At 41.3% G+C, this 23327-nt stretch overlaps 1 protein-coding gene across 7 annotated transcripts in view; it reads right to left on the reverse strand.

The window, feature by feature from the left end:
• kcnip4a (potassium voltage-gated channel interacting protein 4a) overlaps positions 1-23327 on the reverse strand; it is a 1154042-nt gene that overhangs the window by 41993 nt on the left and 1088722 nt on the right. For all 7 annotated transcript variants that reach the window (XM_087986801.1, XM_087986802.1, XM_087986805.1 and 4 more), the window contains one exon: positions 14091-14215. In XM_087986801.1, the coding sequence (XP_087842927.1) occupies positions 14091-14215 (125 nt within the window). The remainder of the gene's footprint in view (positions 1-14090; positions 14216-23327) is intronic.

Here is a 23327-nt window from a genome sequence, read left to right on the forward strand (position 1 = left end):
GTGTTGATAATTAGACTTTAGATAATCAATTATTAACCACAGTAGATGTTTAGACACTAGGCAGCTTAATTGTCCTAATATCAAAGCAGAAGGTGATTAGAAATTGTGAAAATGTCCAGAACAAACAAATTGAAAAACACCACTTTAAACTTACTGCAAGCTACTGTGATTAAAAACAGTTTTGTTTGTATTCCTCATTATGTCACAACAGTCAATTTCTAATGAAAGGTCAATGACCTGAAATATTTTCCTTTCCTGTAAACAGATGCTGCTGACCTCTTGATTACTTCCAGCATTTTCTGTTTTTTTTTTAATTTTTACACATCCAGCAGCCCAATATATTGTTTTGGAATCAATTTGAGATAGCCTTGTTTTGATGATGTTTTACATTGGCACTACAGAAAAAAGAACGTAATTATGTGAAAGTGAACTTTACAGTTATCAATTTTCTGGTGGTATTCTCTGCTTCGGAGGCATCTTGAAATGGTAGAGAGACTGGTGTGACAGCTTTGGGAATACCTCCGTTATGAGAATATTCTCACCTTTCTGTGCTAGTGGTAGTGTTCCAGGGAAGCTTAATGCAAACTGGATGAACAGCACCTCATCTTTCAGTTAGGTACTGAGAGAGTCATAGACTCATAGAGATGTACAGCACAGAAACAGACCCTTCGGTCCAACTCCTCCATGCCGACCAGATATCCCAACCCAATCCAGTTCCAACTGCCAGCACCCAGCCCATATCCCTCCAAACCCTTCCTATTCATATACCCGTCCATAATCCTTTTAAATGTTGCAATTGTACCAGCCTCCACCAATTCCTCTGGCAGCTCATTCCATATATGTACCACCCTCTGTGTGAAAAAGTTGCCACTTAGGTCTCTTTTATATCTTTCCTAAACCTATGCCCTCCAGTTCAGGACTCCCCGATCCCAGGGAAAAGACTTTGTCAATTTATCCTATCCATGTCTCTCATGATTTTGTAAACCTCTATAAGGTCAGTCCGCAGCCTCTGACGCTCCAGGGAAAACAGCCCCAGCCTGTTCAGCCTCTCCTTATAGCTCAAATCCTCCAACCCTGGCAACATCCTTGTAAATCTTTTCTGAACCCTTTCAAGTTTCACAACATCTTTCCGATAGGAAGGCGAGCAGAATTGCACGCAATATTCCAACAGTGGCCTAACCAATGTCCTGTACAGCTGCAACATGACCTCCCAACTCCTGTACTCAATACTCTGACCAATAAACGAAAGCATACCAAACGCCTTCTTCACTATCCTATCTACCTGCGACTCCATTTTCAAGGAGCTATGAACCTGCATTCCAAGGTCTCTTTGTTCAGCAACACTCCCTAGGATCTTACCATTAAGTGTATAAGTCCTGCGAAGATTTGCTTTCCCAAAATGCAGCATGTCACATTTATCTGAATTAAACTCCATCTGCCACTTCTCAGCCCATTGGCCCATCTGGTCTAGATCCTGTTGTAATCTGAGGTAACTTTCTTCGCTGTCCACTACACCTCCAATTCTGGTGTCATCTGCAAACTTACTAACTGTACCTCTTATGCTCGTATCCAAATCATTTATGTAAATAACAAAAAGTAGAGGGCCCAGCACCGATCCTTGTGGCACTCCACTGGTCACAGGCCTCCACCCTGAAAAACAACCCTCCACCACCATCCTCTGTCTTCGACCATTGAGCCAGATCTGTATCCAAATGGCTAGTTCTCCCTTTATTCCATGAGATCAGTCTTGCTAATCAGTCTCCCATGGGGAACCTTGTCAAACGCATTACTGAAGTCCATAAAGATCACATCTACTACTCTGCCCTCATCAATCTACTTTGTTACTTCTTCAAAAAACTCAATCAAGTTTGACATGATTTCCCATGCACAAAGCCATGTTGACTATCCCTAATCAGTCCTTGCCTTTCCAAATACATGTACATCCTGTCCCTCAAGATTCCCTCCAACAACTTGCCCACCACTGAGGTCAGGCTCACCGGTCTATAGTTCCCTGGCTTGTCTTTACTGCCCTTCTTAAACAGTGGCACCACGTTTGCCAACCTCCAGTCTTCTGGCACCTCACCTGTGACTATCGATGATACAAATATCTCAGCAAGAGGCCCGCCAATCACTTTTCTAGCTTCCCACAGAATTCTCGGGTCACCTGATCAGGTCCTGGGGATTTATCCACCTTTAACTGTTTCAAGACATCCAGCAGTTCCTCCTCTGTCGTCTGGACATTTTGCACGATGTCATCATCTATTTCCCTACAGTCTATATCTTCCATATCCTTTACAACAGTAAATACTAATGCAAAATATTCATTTAGTATCTCCCCCATTTTCTGTGGCTCCACACAAAGGTCGCCTTGCTGATCTTTGAGGGGCCCAATTCTCTCCCTAGTTACCCTTTTGTCCTTAATATATTTGTAAAAACCCTTTGGATTCTCCTTAATTCTATTTGCCAATGCTATCTCATGTCCCCTTTTTGCCCTCCTGATTTCCCTCTTAAGTATACTCCTACTTCCTTTATACTCTTCTAAGAATTCACTCGATCTATCCTGTCTATACCTTACATATGCTTCCTTCTTTTTCTTAACCAAACCCTCAGTTTCTTTAGTCATCCAGCATTCCCTATATCTACCAGCCTTCCCTTTCACCCTGACAAGAATATACGTTCTCTGAATTCTTGCTATCTCATTTCTGAAGGCTTCCCATTTTCCAGCCGTCCCTTTACCTGTGAACATCTGCCCCCAATCAGCTTTCGAAAGTTCTTGCCTAATACCATCAAAAATGGCCTTTCTCCAATTTGGAACTTCAACTTTTAGATCTGGTCTATCCTTTTCCATCACTATTTTAAAACGAATGGAATTATGGTCGCTGGCCCCAAATGCTCCCCCATTGACACCTCAGTCACCTGCGCTGCCTTATTTCCCAAGAATAGGTCAAGTTTTGTCCCTTCTCTAGTAGGTACATCCACATACTGAATCAGAAAATTGTCTTGTATGCGCTTAAAAAAATCCTCTCCATCTAAACCTTTAACACTATGGCAGTCCCAGTCGATGTTTGGAAAGTTAAGATCCCCGACCATAACTACCCTATTATTCTTACAGATAGCTGAGATTTCCTTACAAGTTTGTTTCTCAATTTCCCTCTGACTATTAGGGGGTCTATAATACAATCCCAATAAGGTGATCATCCCTTTCTTATTTCTCAGTTCCACCCAAATAACTTCCCTGGATGTATTTCCGGGAATATCCTCCGTCAGCACAGCTGTAATGCTATCCCTTATCAAAAACACCACTCCTCCTCCTCTCTTGCCTCCCTTTCTATCCTTCCTGTAGCATTTGTATCCTGGAACATTAAGCTGCCAGTCCTGTCCATTACTGAGCCATGTTTCTGTAACTGCTATGATCCCAGTCCCATGTTCCTAACCATGCCCTGAGTTCATCTGTCTTCCCTGTTAGGCCCCTTGCATTGAAATAAATGCAGTTTAATTAATTAATCCTTGTCCCTGCATGCCCTGACTATTTGATTCACTTCTGTTCTCGACTGTACCAGTCTCAGATTGATCTCTTTCCTCACTATCTCCCTGGGTCCCACCCCCCACCACCTTACTAGTTTAAATCCTCCCAAGCAGTTCTAGCAAATTTCCCTGCCAGTATATTAGTCCCCTTCCAATTTAGGTGCAATCCGTCCTTCTTGTACAGGTCACTTCTACCCCAAAAGAGATTCCAATGATCAAAAATGTGAATCCTTCTCCCATACACCAGTCCACAGTCATGCATTCATCTGCTCTATCCTCCTATTCCTGCCCTCACTAGCTCGTAGCACTGGGAGTAATCCAGATATTACTACCCTTGAGGACCTCCTTTTTAAATTTCTGCTTAACTCTCTGTAATCTCCCTTCAGACTCTCAACCTTTTCCCTTCCTATATCATTGGTTCCAATGTGGACAATGACCTCTTGCTGGCCCCTCTCCCCCGTGAGAACATTCTGCACCCGCTTTGAGACACTCTTGATCCTAGCACCAGGGAAACAACACACCATTCTGCTTTTTCTCTGCTGGCCACAGAATTAGTGAAGTCCATTTCGATCACATCTACCGCTCTGCCCCTCATCAATCCTCTTTGTTACTTTTTCATATCGTCATCCTGCTTCCTACCCACTCCCTTTCTGTTCTTCCCTCTCCCCTTCAATAACATGACACCCATCACAATTCTACCCTCTTTCAGTTCTGGAGGAGAATCTGATTCAACTCAAACTGTTTACCACAAATGCTAACAGACTTGTGGAGTCTTTCCAGTACTTCCTGTCGATCATGATAATGGATCAGAACCCTGAAGTATGACAGATATTTTTAACTTTTAATTCAAAATGCGTTTTCTAAAACAAGGACTACTACAGACAAAAAAGAGGGACTGTAGATATAAATTCAGTGCTGTCTAAAAAAGGCCTACATGGGTCTCATGGAATATGATGCTTGCAAAGTGTCAGGGAATTTTAAACAGAAAGAGGGAGAGTGAGACTTGACAGGAGGAGATGGAAGAAAGGGCTAACTACATTCATACCCACAATAAAAGTTGATCTCTCCCAGACATTTTGTACTCTGCCCTTCCAGAAATATGTAAAAAGGGTTAAAAGCCAAATGTAAACTCTGGCCCGTACATGCTGGTTGGAGAAAGTGTGCTAGTGAATTGAGTCTTGTATGGAATAGCCTGGATTTTGTGCACACGTCTGCTGTGAGGGTCATAGCCGAGAGACCTCCCCAATTACCACCACTACACTGAACGTAAAAAGGGACGCTCGTCCGTATTATTCCTGAGAGACGAAAGAGAGGAGAAAGAGAGAGAGAAAGAGAAAAAGAAAGTGTGCATTTGCACTGTATTATTAATTACGTCTGTGTTTGGTAACTTGTGTACTCACTCTTTCATTTACTCATGTAAACTTGATTAAATTTGCTCCTTTTAAAACAAATCCACTTTCTCTGGGAGAAAGGCATCAGTGGGTGAGGGACCCTTTTTATGCTGGCTTTATCAATGCCCAATTGACATGGTGGGGGTCAGGTGTATAAAGCTGTGAGGAGGATGCGAAGACACTGCCAACTTATTGAGACAGATGAAACAATTGGGCAAGAATATGACAAATGCAATAACGTGTGGAAAAATGAGAGGGACGGGGAACTGTTGATAATCAGACAAAGCTGAGCATTGCTATTTTTTTAACAAAAGAAAGCAAGTTAGCATGCAGCAACAGCAAACAATGAGGAAACTAATTGGATGTTAGCCTTTATAAAACCAGAAGAGAATATGAAATTATATGAGTAGGCCATTTGGCAACAGGAGCCTGACTGCCATTAGACAAGATCACAGTTGATTGAATTGTAGCCTTAAGTCCACTTCACTGCCTGCTGACATTATACTTGATCTTCCTGTAGATTGAGATGATATTTTCACTAGGCAGTGGTGAAATGCCTATTAAGTGAAATTTTTCTTGTTATCAGGCTCAGTAACTGCATATCACTCCTCATCAACATCCAGCGTGCTATCCTACTACCTACAGTGAGGAAACTAGATACTGTGAATTCTTGGCCTGGAAGTCTGAGCCATTCACTAGCTACTCTAGCTTGCTGCTTGCTCCTCAAGTCTGCCATCTTGGACATGTTGGTGCCAATGTCTCAGCAGCCACTGGACACACACCATGCCCTGGCATCCGACACATGTCAGCTTCTCAGCTCTGATGGCACAGCTTTGATACACGTACATGACCCTGCTACACTTTGGAGCATATGGAAACAAGTGACGGGACAAACATCAAGTTCACCGATTGGACCAGTGAGTACCTCAAGACTGCTCACTTGCTTTCTACACATTCGTTAACTTAATGCCTATCTGGATGCTCACAGTCTTGCTTTGCCTTTCTGAGTTCAGACCTGTCTTTGGTCACAGGCAGATGTTTGCAAGTTTGAGACAGCTGGTTCCCACGGCATTGTTGCATTCACATAGCCTTTGCATTATGGTGGCCATTGCCCTCCACCTTTCCTGCGAATAAATCCTGGCTGCTGCTCCTGTGTCTGCTTATGCATTTGGATGACTTCATGAGTTGCCGCCACCATGGGCATACCATCCTGCCTGGGACTGGGCAGGAATAGACAATAGAGAATAGGTGAAGGAGTAGGCCCTTTAGCCCTTCGGCCCTTCATGCCACCACCGCCATTCATTATGATCATGGTAGAATAAAAAAAGCAAACATTGCTAAAATATTAATAAGGAGGGAAAAATTACAGCACAAGAGGAAGTTAGCCAAAGATGTAAAAATAGAAAAGAAAAGTTTCTTCAGATGGTTTTGAAAAAGTTAACAAAAATATGTTGGTCCTATAGAAAATCAGTCTGAGGAATTAGTAATAGAAGATAAAAAAAAGCCGATGAATTGAACAGGAATTGATCAGTCTTCACTAGAGAGGATACAAGCAGTATCATGGAAAAAGCTGCATATCAGGAGTTGAGAAGGAGGAAGAAACTCATGAAGATTACAATCACCAGAGAAGTAGCACTGAGTAAATTGCTGGATCTGAGAGTTGACAAGTGGCCAGATCCTGTCATATTTCACCCTAGGGCCTTACAAGAAGTAGCTAGTGAAGCAGTTGATGCATTGGCTTTAATTTGCCAAAGATTCACTAGATTGAAGGAAGGTTCTGTTATATTGGAAAATAGCACATGTAAATCCTTTATTCACAATGGGACAGAGGCACAAAGCAGGAAACTACGGGCCAGTTAGCTTAACACTTGTGATTGGAAAAACGGTAGAAACTATTATTAAATACATTATAACATTGGATTATTTTGAGGTAATCAGGCAGAGCCAACATTGTTTTGTCAAATGGAAATCATGTTTATTTAGTTTATTGGTGTTCTTTGAAAAAAATCTTATGCTGTAGATAAAGGGAAACTAGTGGATGTGTTGAATTTAGATTTCCAGAAAGCATTTGATAAGGAGCCACATCAGTGGTTATTACAGAAACTAAAAACTTATGGTGTTGAGGTGAACATAGTGGCATGAAGAGAAAGTTGGCTAGCTAACAGGAAGCGGTGATTGGCAATATGTTAGATATTTTCAGGCTGTCAGAATTGTGCATCCCAGGAGTTGGCACTGGGACCTCAACTCTTGCTTCTGGATGGTGGAATTGAGGAAGAGGATCTTATCGAATGACAGAGCAAGTTCAAAATTGACAAAGATCTTACCCCTACTCCCATTTCCTGTGTTCATATTTTTTCAATTCTTATAAGGTCGGAAGATTTCATCTTGAATGTCACCCTTAGACACTTTTCCTGCAAATCTAGGCAAAATACCTCATATGATAGTCAAAAATATTTGACATTCCATGTACCAGCAAACATCATAGCTAATGAGATTACATGGTTTGTGAAAATAAATCTTTAATAACGCGATCCAAAGGCCATGCATCTCTAAACAGAAACCAAAGAGACATGATTGAATGAAGAAAATGACATTTGGAGACACTTAAAAGGTATTAGCAATGAATCATGAAGGTCAAATCTTACTGAGCATTATTAGTGGGTGAAATATCTTTGATATTCTTCTTTCAGTTCTTTCTGATTCTCTGAGAATTGACTTTTTATTTTCTCCTTCAATCTTCAGAGTCTAACCACAAGAGGGAGTACTTCCATTGGCTGACTTCAGGAAACTGTATTATTGAAAATCAACAATTCTTTGATTTTTTTCAAGCACATTAATAAATTGCGTTTGTCAGATGAACGTATTCAAATTTGTTGCAGCATTTGAGTCATGAATGGTCTGAATGTGGCAAATGAAAGTGAGCAAACAATAAAGGAATATTGCTTCCCTATTAAATGTCATAGCCATATTAATGCCAACTCCCACTCCTAACTTGGCATCCAGTGTTTAAGTTCACACATCAGATTGGGTGAAATCTTACAGGAATATGTGTGACATGGGCTATAGTGATATTTCTGGCAAAGTCAGATGAGAACTATCTCAAAGCTGGAAGCGTTTTGTTCCTTTTTTTATATTTTTGATGCGCTGCGAGGTGTGTTTTTCATTGGGTAGCAATGAGTTGCTAATTAATGGGGTTTATGGCTTGTTAAGTACCTCATTAATGGCCCAAACTACTTCATTAATATTCAGCCTTCTATCTAACCAAATGTGCCAAACATGCGAGACATCAAGAAATCTTCACCCTGAAATCGGAACAGGTACTAGACAATTTGAGCTTGGAGGGGCTGGTCAGTCAAGTCCAGGGGTTGACCATCAAAGCCTGACAGAGATCTAAGGAGGAATACAGGCCCATGTGTCTGTTTGGTGATCACTTTAGAAATGCAAAGAGTCTTGCAGGGGGATTGTTGGAAAAAATGTTGCTTGGGTTAAGGTTGGGGAGTAAAACAGATGCATTTGTCCAGGTGGGAACAAGATCAGTCATGAGGGAAAGCACAAATTGAATGGGGAATATGCAGAACAGGTCAGGATAGGCTACAGGAGTTGGGGGTGGGGGGTGGGGGTGCAGGGAACAGTGCATTAACAGTGACCATCGTCATGTCCTCCACTTGGGGAACGCAGAAGAGCAAGGCGGGCATCATTAAGATGTAAAGTTGGGATTCAGGAAAGGTGAAAGACTGTAATGAATGCATCTGGAATGGAAAAGAGATTGGAACATAGTTCTTTAGAATACAATGCATTTGTCACTAAGCTTGTACAGCACCTTCATCAAGTAAGTGCACATACTGTGACAAGGGCCCCTGTTGGAAAAAATGATCAAGCTTCAAAGAAGCTTGGAGTGGTCAGGAGAGGGTCCTCCAGTATCTTCCGGACAGAGTGTGCAACATTATCCTGGAATGCTGTACTCTGCACAATTTCAGCATGCAATGAGATAACCTGATAGATGGTGAGGAGCTGAGGGAATGGGAGCAGTTATCTAGGGGGAAGGATGATGGCATTGAGCTGGAGGCAACTCTGTTTGTGGATGATAGAGCCCAGTTGCGCGCACTAAAGGTCACACGTGTCCTTAATGACACTCCCTACCAATAGATGCTGGGCTTGGTGTGGACAGTAAGGACTATCACGGACTGTCAAGGTCCGGGTGCCAGCGTTTGGTTTGCTTCATGAGAATGAAAAGCAGCCCATATTCATTCCTTTTGAGTTCAATTTTGTTGCTGTCAATGAAAGCTTCTGTTTGGAATTGTCTGGCTACTGCTCTGAATGCGATGTTTCCCAAATGGGCTGTGAAAAGATGTGGGTGACCACTGGGGAAAGAGTGACTGGGACTCAGAGGGTCTTCAGATTGTTGTATATGAAAGGTAGAGTGTATCCTGGTGGTTAACCGATAACTAGGGTGAGAGAATGGGATTTTGTATGCGAGGGATGCCAACCATCTTGGCTATATGCCATAGGCAATTTGGCTTTTTTTTTAATGTTGCCAGTGAAAAGCAATTCTGATTGCCAACACATGTCCAGGTCCATAACAACCTCTCAAAGATGGCATAGCACAAGGGATGCCAGTCTGTCAGCAGATATCTGGTAAACTGTTCTGGGAATGCCGCACGGTAAGATCAGCCAATGTTTTCAGAGAGTCCAGGCTACAGGTATGATTATTCATTTTATTATCCTGGCACAGGAGGAAGCTATTTGGTTCATCAAGTCCACCTTGACCTGAGCTAGTACTTGTACCATCAGTCAATGACAACAGCTTTTATTGTCCATCTTATTTAAACCTGTCAGAATCATAGATACCTCAATCAGATATTCACTTAACTTCTTTTGTTTCAAGGAAAACAATCCCATCTCTTCAAATCTAATGTTATGGTTAAATTCTATTATCCCTGCCCCATTCTGGTAAATCTCCTCTGCACCTTCAAAGACTTTCACACCCTTCCTGAAGTGCCGTGTCAAGAACTGATTGCAACATTACATGATGCGTCTTATAAGACACAGCTCTTTTTGCTTAGGTTCAGCACACATATAAGTTCTGCACCTTTAGAAACAATTTTTGAACTAAATTATGTACCCAAGATAGAGATCCCAGCGAATTAACTGGGGAGAGAGTCTATTTAATTAATGCATTCCTCTTCCATGCCTCTCTCTCTCTGTGAGCTCTGTCTTTATCTATCTGCTCGCCTCCGTCATTTAATTCTACTGCCAACATCACATCCCCCCCCAGGCCCCACTACCACCAACTCCGCCCCCCCCCCCCCAACACACAAAAACACACACACAGAGCACACTTTGCCTTCAGCACAAGTACCCGTTACTTCTAGCTCCTAACAGTTTTTGAGGACAGTCACCAGACTCAAAATGTTTACTCTGCTTTCTTTCCACAGATGCTGTCAGACCTCCTGAGTCTCCCCAGAAATTTCAGTCTTTATTTCATCCATATTATGGTTGAACAGGACCAAACAGTATGGAGGGAAAGCATTTTGCTCAGTATATCTTTGATGAAAGAGTTCTCCATTTATTCCCATCTGTAACACCAACCCTCACCACTCACCACTCACCAAGCCTTCTGATTACTGACTCTCCTGGAAATAAGTCTCTTAAAAACACTTTACCAAAAACCTTCTCCATGGTTAATTATGACATTAATAATCATTATCAACAATAATAAACAACAAAGCCCAGATGGAGGTGGCAAAGCCCACCTGAAGGGAGAAAATTCAGCCTATTTCTGCAAATCATTTTTCATATGTGCCAGCTGTTTTGATGACTGAAACATATAGGAAAATAACATTTTTACAGCATTTGAAGGACTAATATTAATTAGAGCTTACTGTTGGCAGCAGTGGTGTATCAAGGCACAATCTGATTATATAACATTCCAAGTCTGCTTTTTAATGGATAAATTAACAAGTTTCTTTTAAATAGTTAATGTCTCCACTGAAGCTGTAACCTATTCATGCCTTCTTCCTGAGTAACACCAATCATTATTTCTAGCCTCATAGTTTGAAGTTAAAGATTGGATAAGTGTCTGAATTGCATTGATTGATTGACATTGAAAAGATGAAAGATATGACTAATGGTTGGCCTTTCATCTGAACTCAGTTGTGAGGTTTTGTTTTGATAACAGTGACTCAATTAAGCTCCTGAGTCTACGTAAAAATAAAAAGTGAATGTGCCATAATCATTTTGGAATAATAATATTAACGAATGAAGTTGCAATACAGGCACCAGATGAGTTGTGAATGTCCAGGTCATGATGATCAATTTGCATTGCCACATCATTGGCTTTCACAGAAATGGCCTTTAATCCTCAAACTCCCCATTATTACAAATTTACTGGAGTTGTTCATTAATATTCCATTAAACTCACCACGCAAATTGAGATTGGGAAGTGTGCCACTAATGTTTTAATGCTCTGATAATTGTTAATGCAGTCAACCTTGTAAAGCAAGTGATTAAAAAGGCAAATGGAACATTGTATTATTTGCAATGGAAACAGAATATCAGAGTAGAAACATTTTTTACTGCAACTGTACAGTCATTGCTGACACCACATCCAGGGTACTGTAAGTAGTTTTGGTCCCCTTTTTTTGGCAAAGGGTATAACTAAATCACAAACAATTCAGAGATGTTCACTTAACCTATTCCTATGATAAAGGGACGTTGAACATGTTGGGCCTATACCCATTAGAGTTTTAAAGAATGAAAGGCAACAGTGTTGAAATCCATAAAATCCTGAAGCTACCTGTCTGGGCAAGACTGGAACTAGAGGACACAGTTTACAAATAAAGTATCTCTGTTTCAGTGGAATCTGTTGCCACCAGGATTTTTCCAAGTGCACTGCCTACCTCTGAGGCTGGAGCCTTGCAAGTACCTGGAGGAGGCCTCAGGATGGCTTGCTGGGAAGCCAATGACAGCTCATCTCAATTCTCTCCTCCCAGAACTACTGGGATGTGAAAGTGACAGCTACAGCAGCAAGAAACTCTGTTGAAGGACTCCTCCTTCACAATGATGACCCAACAGCTTTTATATTTTATATTTCAATTTTATGAAGGCTTCTGGCAGAGCCTCCATTTTGAGGCACTCTGAGTCCCACGCGTCCCCTAGTGGAGCTGTGAACTGTACAGGACAGTTTCTGTTTGAGCTACCCACCTTTAAATCCACTCACCACCATTCAATCAGAGAGTGAACGGGGAAACACCTCCTTAATTTGCCACGTCCCATAGGATCATAAAACCAGTGGACACCAGTAGGATTGTGTCCCATTTTCTTTTCATCCTGATGACAGAAAAAACTTAATGCTGGTAAGATTCTGTATCTTGTTTCACCTTCTGCGCCTGATTTCATTCTAGTGAACAATCCACCATCATTTCTCTGCTTTCTCCGTGCTCCAAAATTCTCACACTGAAGAAGCTAGGTTGCTGGCCCCACCATTAACTCTGCCGTATTGAGCCTCTATCATTTTCAGTAAGTAACAACTCAAAAAGATTTTCAAGCTGAAAAGAGGCTCTTGTAATGGTACATCACAGCAAGATGTGGCCTAATCAAAAAAACAAAGCTTGCAGTTGCAGCCTACACATATCTTTGGTAATTCTTGGACCACCATTGGATTGCACAAAACTGCTGGAAGTGTTTTCTTTTCAGTGAGACATTAAAACAACATCCTGCTGTCCATTCAGGTGTTTGTTAAAAGGCCTTGGGAATTTTCCAGACAGAGCTGGGGATTTATCCCTGGTGTTCTGGCAAATGTTTATCTTTCAACCAAGCTCGCAGAAACTGACTGTTAATTCCTACATGGCTGTTTGTGGGCAGTTTGTTGTGTGAAAATAAATTGTTGCGTTTTCTCCATTACATCAGTAACTGCACTTTAAAAATACTTCATCAGCTGTGGAGCAACTTTGAAACATCTGCTGGTACTGAGAATTGTTATATAAATGCAAATCTCACTTTGTTGCTGGCACTTGCACTTTTGTGAACATATTGTTTTCTTTCTGCAAATAAAATAAACCAAACATTATCTATTCCTATACGCCCTTACATTCTGACTTCTTTTCCCTGCATGTCATAAGTTTTCAAGTCAGAACTAATTTTGAACCATCAGTTTTTCATCATTTTCTTCCTTGATAACTGTCCATGTAAAGTTGCTGTTTGAGTTTGGTTTGATTTCTGGAGAATCAGAATTTCGGGCACAAAAACCAAATTGAAAATTTGAAACCGAAGTGAATCAGGAACCTGGTCTTCAGAAAATTAAAATGTTTGCTTCACCTTTACTTCAGCTGTTGTAAATTCTATTTATCAGAAAACTGTCACATGTTAGTGAGCACTAGTTAGACTAATCAATATTTTGATCTGTACGTCATACAGTCTTAGAGAAGAAGGAAGGGGTAAGAAACTCAAGTTAAGGATCAGATTAAATACCAATGCAAACTCTATGGCTTTAACTGCATAAATCAAATGCATGAGCAGGAAGAAATAAAAAGAACTCTCACATATTGGTCAGGTATGCATGCATGACACCATGGTGGTTAAAGAGATGCATTTTCAATTTTAAGTGGTGCTAGACTGGTACCTTAACAAATTAATTGAGAACTGAAATATTTTTTCATGCATTAACCCATTCACAAATTAGAGCAATCGATGCATTTGAAATGGAATCCTCACTATGACTAAGCTAACATTTCTAGCAGGATTCACTGGAGAACTGAGGGCAGCAGAGTTCCTGAACACAACATTTCCCGAGAGCTGCTCCCACTCTGCCACACTTAAGGAACAATTTCAGCCATGGGGAGCAGCCCCGAGAAAACTTGGATGCTGATTTATTCCTCTCCCAAAATCCTTTGAATTTGGTTCAACATAGTGAAACACAACTCTAGCCCATAAAAAGGCAATTAGTATAAAGATACAATTCAGCATCAAATAGACCACTTTTGCCATGGAGTTTCCATTGTCCTATTCTTGGATCTTACCATAAGGACTGAGAAGGAAATCTGTTACCTAAAGCATCCAATCACACAAAGGCAGGTATTGTATTGATAGCTCCAAATTATGCTTTTTATAACCTTGAGAGAATTAGCTGTAAATTTTATTTAAAAGATCTAAGTTCCATTCATTTTATATACTTACATTTTTAAAACCCCTATAGAGGATCTGGAGCTCTTTCTTTGTGAATTTAGTTTGTGCCTCAAGCTGCTCCAGCCCCTCAGGGCGATGGCAGACGGTAGCCATTTCCAACTCATCTTCAACACTGTCTGTAAATGAAAATTATAAAACAAATATTATTTGACAGAAGTGTTGCACTTTTTGCTTTGGCCAGGATCAACTTTGTTATAAAGTACTTTGTGTTTGGTTACACCAAACCAATGCATGTACATTATTGGTCCTTTCTTCATTTAAGTGGGCTCTGCATGGCTCATACATATATCTGCTGCTGAATCATCCTGAGCTGTTTTCTTGGCAGTGGCGGTTTGCCATTACCTTCCACTTTCACGGGTAAGGTGAGGAGCTAGGTGACTAAGTCTCGCTTATGCAGAATGGGAGTCAAACCCACACTGTTGGATTTATTCTGAACCCACTTTAACCATCTAGAAAATTGAGGTAACTTTATTCAAAAGTTCAACATAGTTTTGAGCAGAGCAGTTTGCTAAATTGGTACATGCCTTTGCTCTAATTTCTACTTCTGAGAGGGATAAGAGTAACAACAGTACAGGATTACTATCATTTTCAAGTGTCTTCCAAGGCACAACCACCCTGACTTGAACATGTATTTGGTAATTAGCTCAATATTCTGTAATTTCCTACCTAACACTATTATGGAGTACCATCACCACAAAGGTAGATACTTAAACACAGACCAACGAAATACCTCCTCAATGCATCCAGGGCTGGGCAATAAAGTCAGCTTTACTGTCAGCATCCACATCCTGAGAGCAAATTTTAAAAAGTAACTGCTGACAAAATGGATCAGATGTCACACAGCTCATCCAAAATATGGTGTGCTACAAGAAATGTTATATTCTAGTAGGTACACCTTTATTTGCAAGGACAGAGCTCCTCTGGCCCTTACCCTCCACCCCATCATCCTCTGCAAAAATCGTATCATCCGCCGACATTTCCGCCATCATCAAATGGACCCCGCCACCAGGGATATATTTTCCTCCTCACCCCTATCTGTTTTCTGCAAAGACCATTCCCTCTGTGACTACCTGGTCAGGTCCACAAACCCCAACAACCCACCCTCCCGTCCTGGCACCTTCCCCTGCCACGGCAGGAATTGCAAAACCTGCACCCACATCTCCTCCCTCACCTCCATCCAAGGCCCTAAAGGAGCCTTCCACATCCATCAAAGTTTCACTTGCACTTGCACACGCCATTTATTGTATCCATTGCTCCCAATGTGGTTTCCTCTACATTGGAGAGACTGGACGCCTTCTCGCAGGATGCTTCAGAGAACATCCCAGGAACACCCGCACCAATCAACCCCATCGCCCCGTAGCCAAACATTTCAACTCCCCCTCCCACTCTGCCGAGGACAAGCAGTTCCTGGGCCTCCTCCATCACCAGTCCCTCACCACCCGACACCTGGAGGAAGAATGCCTTATCTTCCACTTCGGGACCCTTCAACCCCAAGGCATCAATGTGGATTTCACCAGTTTCCTCATTTCCCCTCCCCCCACCTTACCCCAGTTCCAACTTTCCAGCTCAGCACCATCCTCATGACGAATGACCTGCGCAACCCGTCAACCTCCCTTCCCACCTATCCACTCCACCCTCCTTTCTGATCTATCACTTTCACCCTCACTTCCATCCACCTATTTTACTCTCAGCTACCTTCTCCCCAGTTCCAGCCCCTCCCATTTATCTCTCCACCCCCAAGAGTTCCAGCCTCATTCTGGATGAAGGGCTCCGCCCCGAAACATCGATTTTCCTGCTCCTTGGATGCTGCCTGACCTGCTGTGCTTTTCCAGCACCACTCTAATCTTGACACCTTTATTTGCAGTCAGCCACGTTCCTGAAAGCTTTTTCTGAAAATCATCTCAAAACCTTCAGTGTGTAGATTTTTCCACTCCTGCACAGATGCATTGAATTACTATAGAATAACGCATAGAGGGAAATTTTGGAAAATAATTGCATGCTGATATGACAATTTCATACAACACGAAGGAACATCCCAATTTCCCATTCTTAAAATCAGGGCAAGTCTCTTATTGCTGTGGGAATTTACCCACTCAGTTTCTATTTACATCTAATGACCCAATATGAATCAGCTTGAATTCAACAATTTCCTTCAACATTTGATCTACAGCTCAGATGAGATTTTCATTTCTTTGTATCATGGCCAATTATAAAATGACTGTGGGCAACCTCAATGTGGATCATTAATTCATCCATGCACCGAATCATGGAATGGTTACACAATGGAAGGAGGCCAGTCAGTCCCTTGCATCCATGCCATTTCTCTGAAAGAACAGCCAGCTATGCCCACTAGCCCACATTTTCCCCTAACCCTACAACTGTTCTCTTTGCGTACTTTTCAGACTTTGTTTTGAAAGGTCAGATTCCATCTCCTAGCTCAGTGCAATCCATATCCCAACCATTCACTGCACAATAACATTTTCCTTCATGTTAACCATTCAATCTTTAGCCAACCTTCTTAAATTGATACTGTCTGGTTCAAGACTCTTTCACTCATGGGCAATAATTGGAGATTAGCCATCAGCACACATCCAGAGAGCAAGTGTAAAAAAAAACTGCTGGAACCAACCATTTCATCCAAAATATGATGAATTAAAGATGAGAATTATCTTTTTAATATCATTGAAACAAGTTTATTTGCTGTGCTCTCACTTATAACGCTAAGATCTTTTCTGAGAAGCTTCTCAAAATCCTAAGTTTGATAGATTTTTCTCCTACTGTACAGGCTAGCTACTCTGCCTACACCCTTCAAGATCATTAAGGTGAGAAATGGTAATGGCAAAGCCACACTGGGAAAATGCTCAGTTAGAGTACTCCACTGAATTTATCCTGAACAAGATTTATCCTTCAACTAACATCATTCAAAGAGTTTAATTATTCATTTATCTCACTGTCTGTTGTCCCTTGCTGTGCATAAATGGGCTGCTGTGCTTGCACACATTATAACTATGAATGTATTTCAAAAAACAATTTATTAGATGTGAAGCACTTTAGATGTTTGCAGACTAGGAAAGGTGCTCTTTGGATGCAAACTCTTTCTTTTACATGGAAACATTTTAGCAACCTAGTGAGGTCTTGATGTAAATATGAGAATACCATTATTTCCAAATTCTCCTCATAACCATACATCACCCTGACCTGGACAAATAAGTTATTGCCTATTCATTACTGAATCCAAGTTAAAATCCAAGAACTCACTACCTAACAACATTGAAGCATCCTCACCATACCCTTGAACAAATGGTCACTATCAACTCCTTAAGAGCACTATCGCTCCTTAAGGGATAGGCAATTAGCATTGATTGATCCCAAATATAAATACAAAATAAATCCTTGCTATTCTTGTATCTCTTGTTCAAGAGAGCTTTGAAGAAATGATTCATTAGGCTACATTACCGCCTTCAAAAACCGACTGTGCAAATTAAGTACTGTATCGAATCAAATCTATAAATAGGTAACTGGAGGCTGTAAAAGGATAAATTGAATTAACAAAAATGTTTTGATTTTAATCATGAGTGAATTTTTGTTGCCAGGTGAGTAGGTTTATTATTTTTATCTCTCAGTTCTGTGGTGAGAATAAAATTCTGGGGACTCTGGGTCAGAACAATAGTTATAAAGATCACGACTTGATGGAATACTGAGGGTATGGCACATTGACTGTGATGTACGGAGTAATAACTTCAAGAGGGATTAGTGATCTTGGTCACTTTACCACTACGTCAAATTTGCTTGGTGCAGTAATTGGAACAATGAATGGGAGGATTGTGGGCAGAAGGGGTTTGTAGAGTAGCTCATCAGTCAATGTTCATGACCTAATGATCTTTGTTGTTCCATTGTTACACAGTAAGAAGACATCTTCCCTTATACTAACTTGCAACCAGTAGCTGATAAAATTACTAGCCCTCTCAATTGCAACAGTACTGTACACCACTCCATTTCCTGGTATATTTTAATTGAATCATTTCAGTCATCTTGAATGGGTGCCTAAACTTTAGTTCAAAAAGAGTCATTTCATTGTGTCAATAAAAACCCGTACAACCTCACTGGTGATTCTTTCTTGTCTTTTCTTGCAATAGCTCAGAAAACAAAGCCAAGTACATAGAACATAGAACAATACAGCACAGAACAGGCCCTTCGGCCCACGGTGTTGTACCGAACATTTGTCCTAGCTTAGCACCCATCCATGTACCTATCCAATTGCCACTTAAAGTTCGCCAATGATTCTGACTCTGCCACTCCCACAGGCAGTGCATTCCATGCCCCCACCATTCTCTGGGTAAAGAACCTACCCCTGACATCTCCCCTATACCTTCCACCCTTCACCTTAAATTTATGTCCCCTTGTAACACCCGGGGAAAAAGTTTCTGATTGTCTACTCTATCTATTCCCCTGATCATCTTATAAACCTCTATCAAGTCACCCCTCATCCTTCTCCGTTCCAATGAGAAAAGGCTTAGCACGCTCAACCTATCCTCGTACGACCTATTCTCCATTCCAGGCAACATCCTGGTAAATCTTCTCTGCATCCTCTCCAAAGCTTCCACATCTTTCCTAAAGTGAGGCGACCAGAACTGCACAGTACTCCAAATGTGGCCTAACCAAAGTCCTATACAGCTGTAACATCACTTCATGACTCTTGAATTCAATCCCTCTGCTAATGAACACGAATACACCATAGGCTTTCTTACAAGCTCTATCCACCTAAGTGGCAACTCTCAAAGATCTATGAACATAGACCCCAAGATCCCTCTGCTCCTCCACCTTACTAAGAACCCTACCGTTAACCCTATATTCCGCATTCTTATTTGTCTTTCCAAAATGGACAACCTCACACTTGACAGGGTTGAACTCCATCTGCCACTCCTCAGCCCAGCTCTGCATCATATCTAAGTCCCTTTGCAGGCGACAACAGCCCTCCTCACTATCCACAACTCCACCAATCTTCGTATCATCTGCAAATTTACTGACTCACCCTTCGACTCCCTCATCCAAGTCATTAATAAAAATTACAAACAGCAGAGGACCCAGAACTGATCCCTGCGGAACTCCACTTGTAACTGAGCTCCAGGCTGAATATTTACCATCTACCACCACTCTCTGACTTCGACCGGTTAGCCAGTTTTCTATCCAACTGGCCAAATTTCCCTCTATCCCATGCCTCCTGACTTTCCGCATAAGCCTACCATGGGGAACCTTATCAAATGCCTTACTAAAATCCATGTATACTACATCCACTGCTCTACCCTCATCCACATGCTTGGTCACCTCCTCAAAGAATTCAATAAGACTTGTAAGGCAAGACCTACCCTTCACAAATCCATGCTGGCTGTCCCTAATCAAGCAGTGTCTTTCCAGATACTCATAAATCCTATCCCTCAGTACCCTTTCCATTACTTTGCCTACCACCGAGGTAAGACTAACTGGCCTGTAATTCCCGGGGTTATCCCTATTCCCTTTTTTGAACTGGGGCACAACATTCACCTGAGTAATATGCAGTAATATGCAGTAACGTGGTACTAAAATTGTATTTGATTTCTGTCCCTTCAGAAAGAACATGCAGATTTATCAGTGTAACCAGAGTAATTAATGGTATATCACTGAACATGAAATGTATTTCACACTGAAAGAGGACTTGCACCTTGACTGTTTCCAATTTTTCTGGTTTAATACATTGAATATGCATTCACAGTTTTCTACATTAAATGAGAGGAAAATGAACTTGTTGTGTCTATTTTCCAAGTTTAGAATTGCAGCACATACATCCAATTTTGTGTGAGGCTTTAGAATTAAAGTAGAAATTTTAACATTGGGCCTAGATGCAGTTAAGTGTGGACGGAATGTACAATAGTCAAAAAAAGAATCAAAGCCCATCAGGAAGCTGTCTACAACAATCCAACTTGATTTAACATATTGAGTAGGTTTAACATTGACTGGCCAGGCTTCCTACATCTCAGGAAACAAAGCAGCTTTAGTGAGCTAAGAAGAACCTTGGTGAGCTGAAGGTACAAACAACCACATGAGAATATGATCGGATAACGTTAATGGAAATCTAGTTGTAAAAATATGGAAGTACTGCATTAACTATCCCTAGATGCATGGTGCTCAGGAAACATAAGAAAGCAGAAGAGGAGGCAATACTGATTAGAGAAAATGTTACTGTATTGGATAGACTTGATGTGTGAGAACAATCATGAACAGAATATTTTTGACAAATGTTTTGTTTTAAAATAGAGCCATTATTGGTGGTGAGAAGGTGGCACAATCTACAGGACAGCACTATCAGCAAAGATACAGGAAATCAACTTCAATGGGAAGTTAAGAATGTGCAAAAACTACAATGTACTGATAGTGGGGAATTAGCCAAAAATAAACTGGGATCTCATTATTACATATGCCAGAGAAGGAGAAGAGTTTCTGAAGTGTATCCAAGCGAATTTTCTAAATCAGCATGGGCAGGATTTTCAGAAGCCTACTGACTGTCTCAATGATAATCTGAAGCTCACCGTGTATGAGAAGCAGTCACTTAATCTGATTTTTCATGGAGCAGCCAATCAATGGACAATTGTCTCATTACCCAATAAAGGACTATGGGTGGCCGCTAGAAGCTGATGAGCCATTCAGAGGCCTTCCAAATTGAATGCCGAAGTGCTCAAAATTCAAAAAAGGAATGTTCTTTCTCCAATTATCTTAAATTTGAATGAAAAATGGTCTTAGCAGACAGGCAAGCACTGTGGGGGAGCCTCTCACAATGGTGGCTCACTGTTATTGCTCAAATTAAACTATTCCCTGTCACTTCCAGAAGCTGGGAAGCCAAATATAGAGCTGTGTTAACAGGCTTTAGGAGGCTTTTAATGGGGACAATTGGCTGCCCAGTCTGTTGCAGACAAGTAGCCTTCTACACCTTTGTTCTTCTTCTGGGAAAATGGCCTGGCCTGGGTTGGGGACAAACCCAAGGAACAGGTACACAGGCCAGTGGTGCAATATTATGTCTACATTATTTCTGGTTCTACTGAGGCAAAAATCGCAGGCCCTTGTTTCTAGCCCAACCAGGAATGAGACATTGCTGGATCTAGTTCTGGAAAATAAGTTGAGTCAAGTGGATCAAGTGTCAGCAGTGCAACATTGCTTATAGTATATAAAATTAAGGTTAGTTATAAAAAAGGACAAGGATACACCCAGGGTAGATATCAGGGCCAATTTCAATGAGTTGGGAGTTGATCTGTCTCAGGTATATCAGAAAGAATAGTCAGCAGGCATAACTAATTAAACAATGGACTATCATAAAAAATGCTGTGATTTTGATATTGCCCCACAACTGGGACAAGTAAGCCAAACAAATCCAGAGCTGGATGACAAATGGGACAAAGAGTAAGGTAGGGAGCAAAAAGGGCACCAATGCCAAATGTCAAGTTAATGATACAAGTGAGAGTTAAGCAGAATATAGAAACTTCAGAAAGGAAGTAGAAAAATAATGAGAAGATGTTTGCTGCCGATGGATTAATAATCTGCAAGCCTTGGTGCTCCTGGAGTGGAATCAAATCCCATTTTGGCAGTTGCTGGACATGAAGTTCAATTCATGAATCTGAAATTAGAAACTATTCTCAATAATAGTGGCATGGCAACAATCATTGATTGTTGTAAAAACTCATCTGGTTCATTTAGTTCTGACTTATCTGTGACTCTAGAACCACAGCTATCTTCTGATAGGGTCAAATTGATATCCCGTTTAAGGGGTGGACAATAAACATTGGCCTTGCCAGTGACACTTAAATCCATGACAGAATAAGTAAAAATGGCAACTAACATGAAAAGGAACCAAAGGTGTTCAATTCATGTGTAAATAATACATGAATTGTAAGAGTAAGACTGAGTAGGAACCAAAAAGGAAAATATAGCTTTGGTATAGTTGGGTACATTCCCACAAGAGGAAATAAGTGGGGCAAATAAATCTAGAGCTACTTTAATGACAATAGAGGTCATAAGATAAAATGAAAAAGGTGACAAATACTTTGTGTCATGTTAATGATACACATGAGCAGACATGGAGGCTGAGCTATTAAATGGTTATATTGTAACTGTCTTCACGAAGAAAGCAGATTCTGCTGAAGTCATAGTGAAGAAAAGGATAATTGAAACGTGGAATGGGTTAAAAAAAAAGATTGTTTGTCAAGTTAACATCACCAGTGTTGTACAAAATTAGAAATCACACAACACCAGGTTATAGTGTTGTTAAAGACTTAACAAACAATCCAGGTCTTTTTCAATATATATTTTCAGTTACATCACACTGTAAACCTTTGTTATAAATTCTGTGCCTTACAATCTTATACTACACAACTACCTGATGAAGGAGCAGCACTTCGAAAGCTGGTGCTTCCAATTAAACCTGTTGGACTATAACCTGGTGTTGTGTGATTTTTAACTTTGTACAGCCCAGTCCAACACTGGCATCTCCAAATCATGATCACCAATGTTAGCTCAGTTCTGTCGGAGAGAAGTAAGGCGGAGAATTAAGATGGCAATCTTTAAATTTTTATTCTTGTTCACAAAGAATACAGGGATAAACCAGCAGCTAGTGTCAGTTTGACCTGAAATTTGTTGCAATCAGCTGAAGAGAACAGTTTTAACCTGTTTTAAACACATCCTTGGTCAGTCACAACAAATTTTGGATCAGTGGTGCTGGAAGAGCACAGCAGTTCAGGCAGCATCCGAGGAGCAGCGAAATCGACGTTTCGGGCAAAAGCCCTTCATCAGGAATAAAGGCAGTGAGCCTGAAGCGTGGAAAGATAAGCTAGGGGAGGGTGGGGGTGGGGAGAGAGTAGCATAGAGTACAATGGGTGAGTGGGGGAGGAGATGAAGGTGATAGGTCAGGGAGGAGAGGGTGGAGTGGATAGGTGGAAAAGGAGCTAGGCAGGTCAGACAAGTCCGGACAAGTCATGGGGACAGTGCTGAGCTGGAAGTTTGAAACTAGGATGAGGTGGGGGAAGGGGAAATGAGGAAGCTGTTGAAGTCCACATTGATGCCCTGGGGTTGAAGTGTTCCGAGGCGGAAGATGAGGCGTTCTTCCTCCAGGCGTCTGGTGGTGAGGGAGCGGCAGTGAAGGAGGCCCAGGACCTCCATGTCCTTGGCAGAGTGGGAGGGGGAGTTGAAATGTTGGGCCACGGGGCG

The sequence above is a fragment of the Chiloscyllium plagiosum genome, unplaced genomic scaffold (assembly GCF_037043375.1).
Source record: "Chiloscyllium plagiosum isolate Xiang-an unplaced genomic scaffold, Cpla_swu_hap1 HiC_scaffold_1, whole genome shotgun sequence".
Lineage (NCBI taxonomy): Eukaryota > Metazoa > Chordata > Chondrichthyes > Orectolobiformes > Hemiscylliidae > Chiloscyllium > Chiloscyllium plagiosum.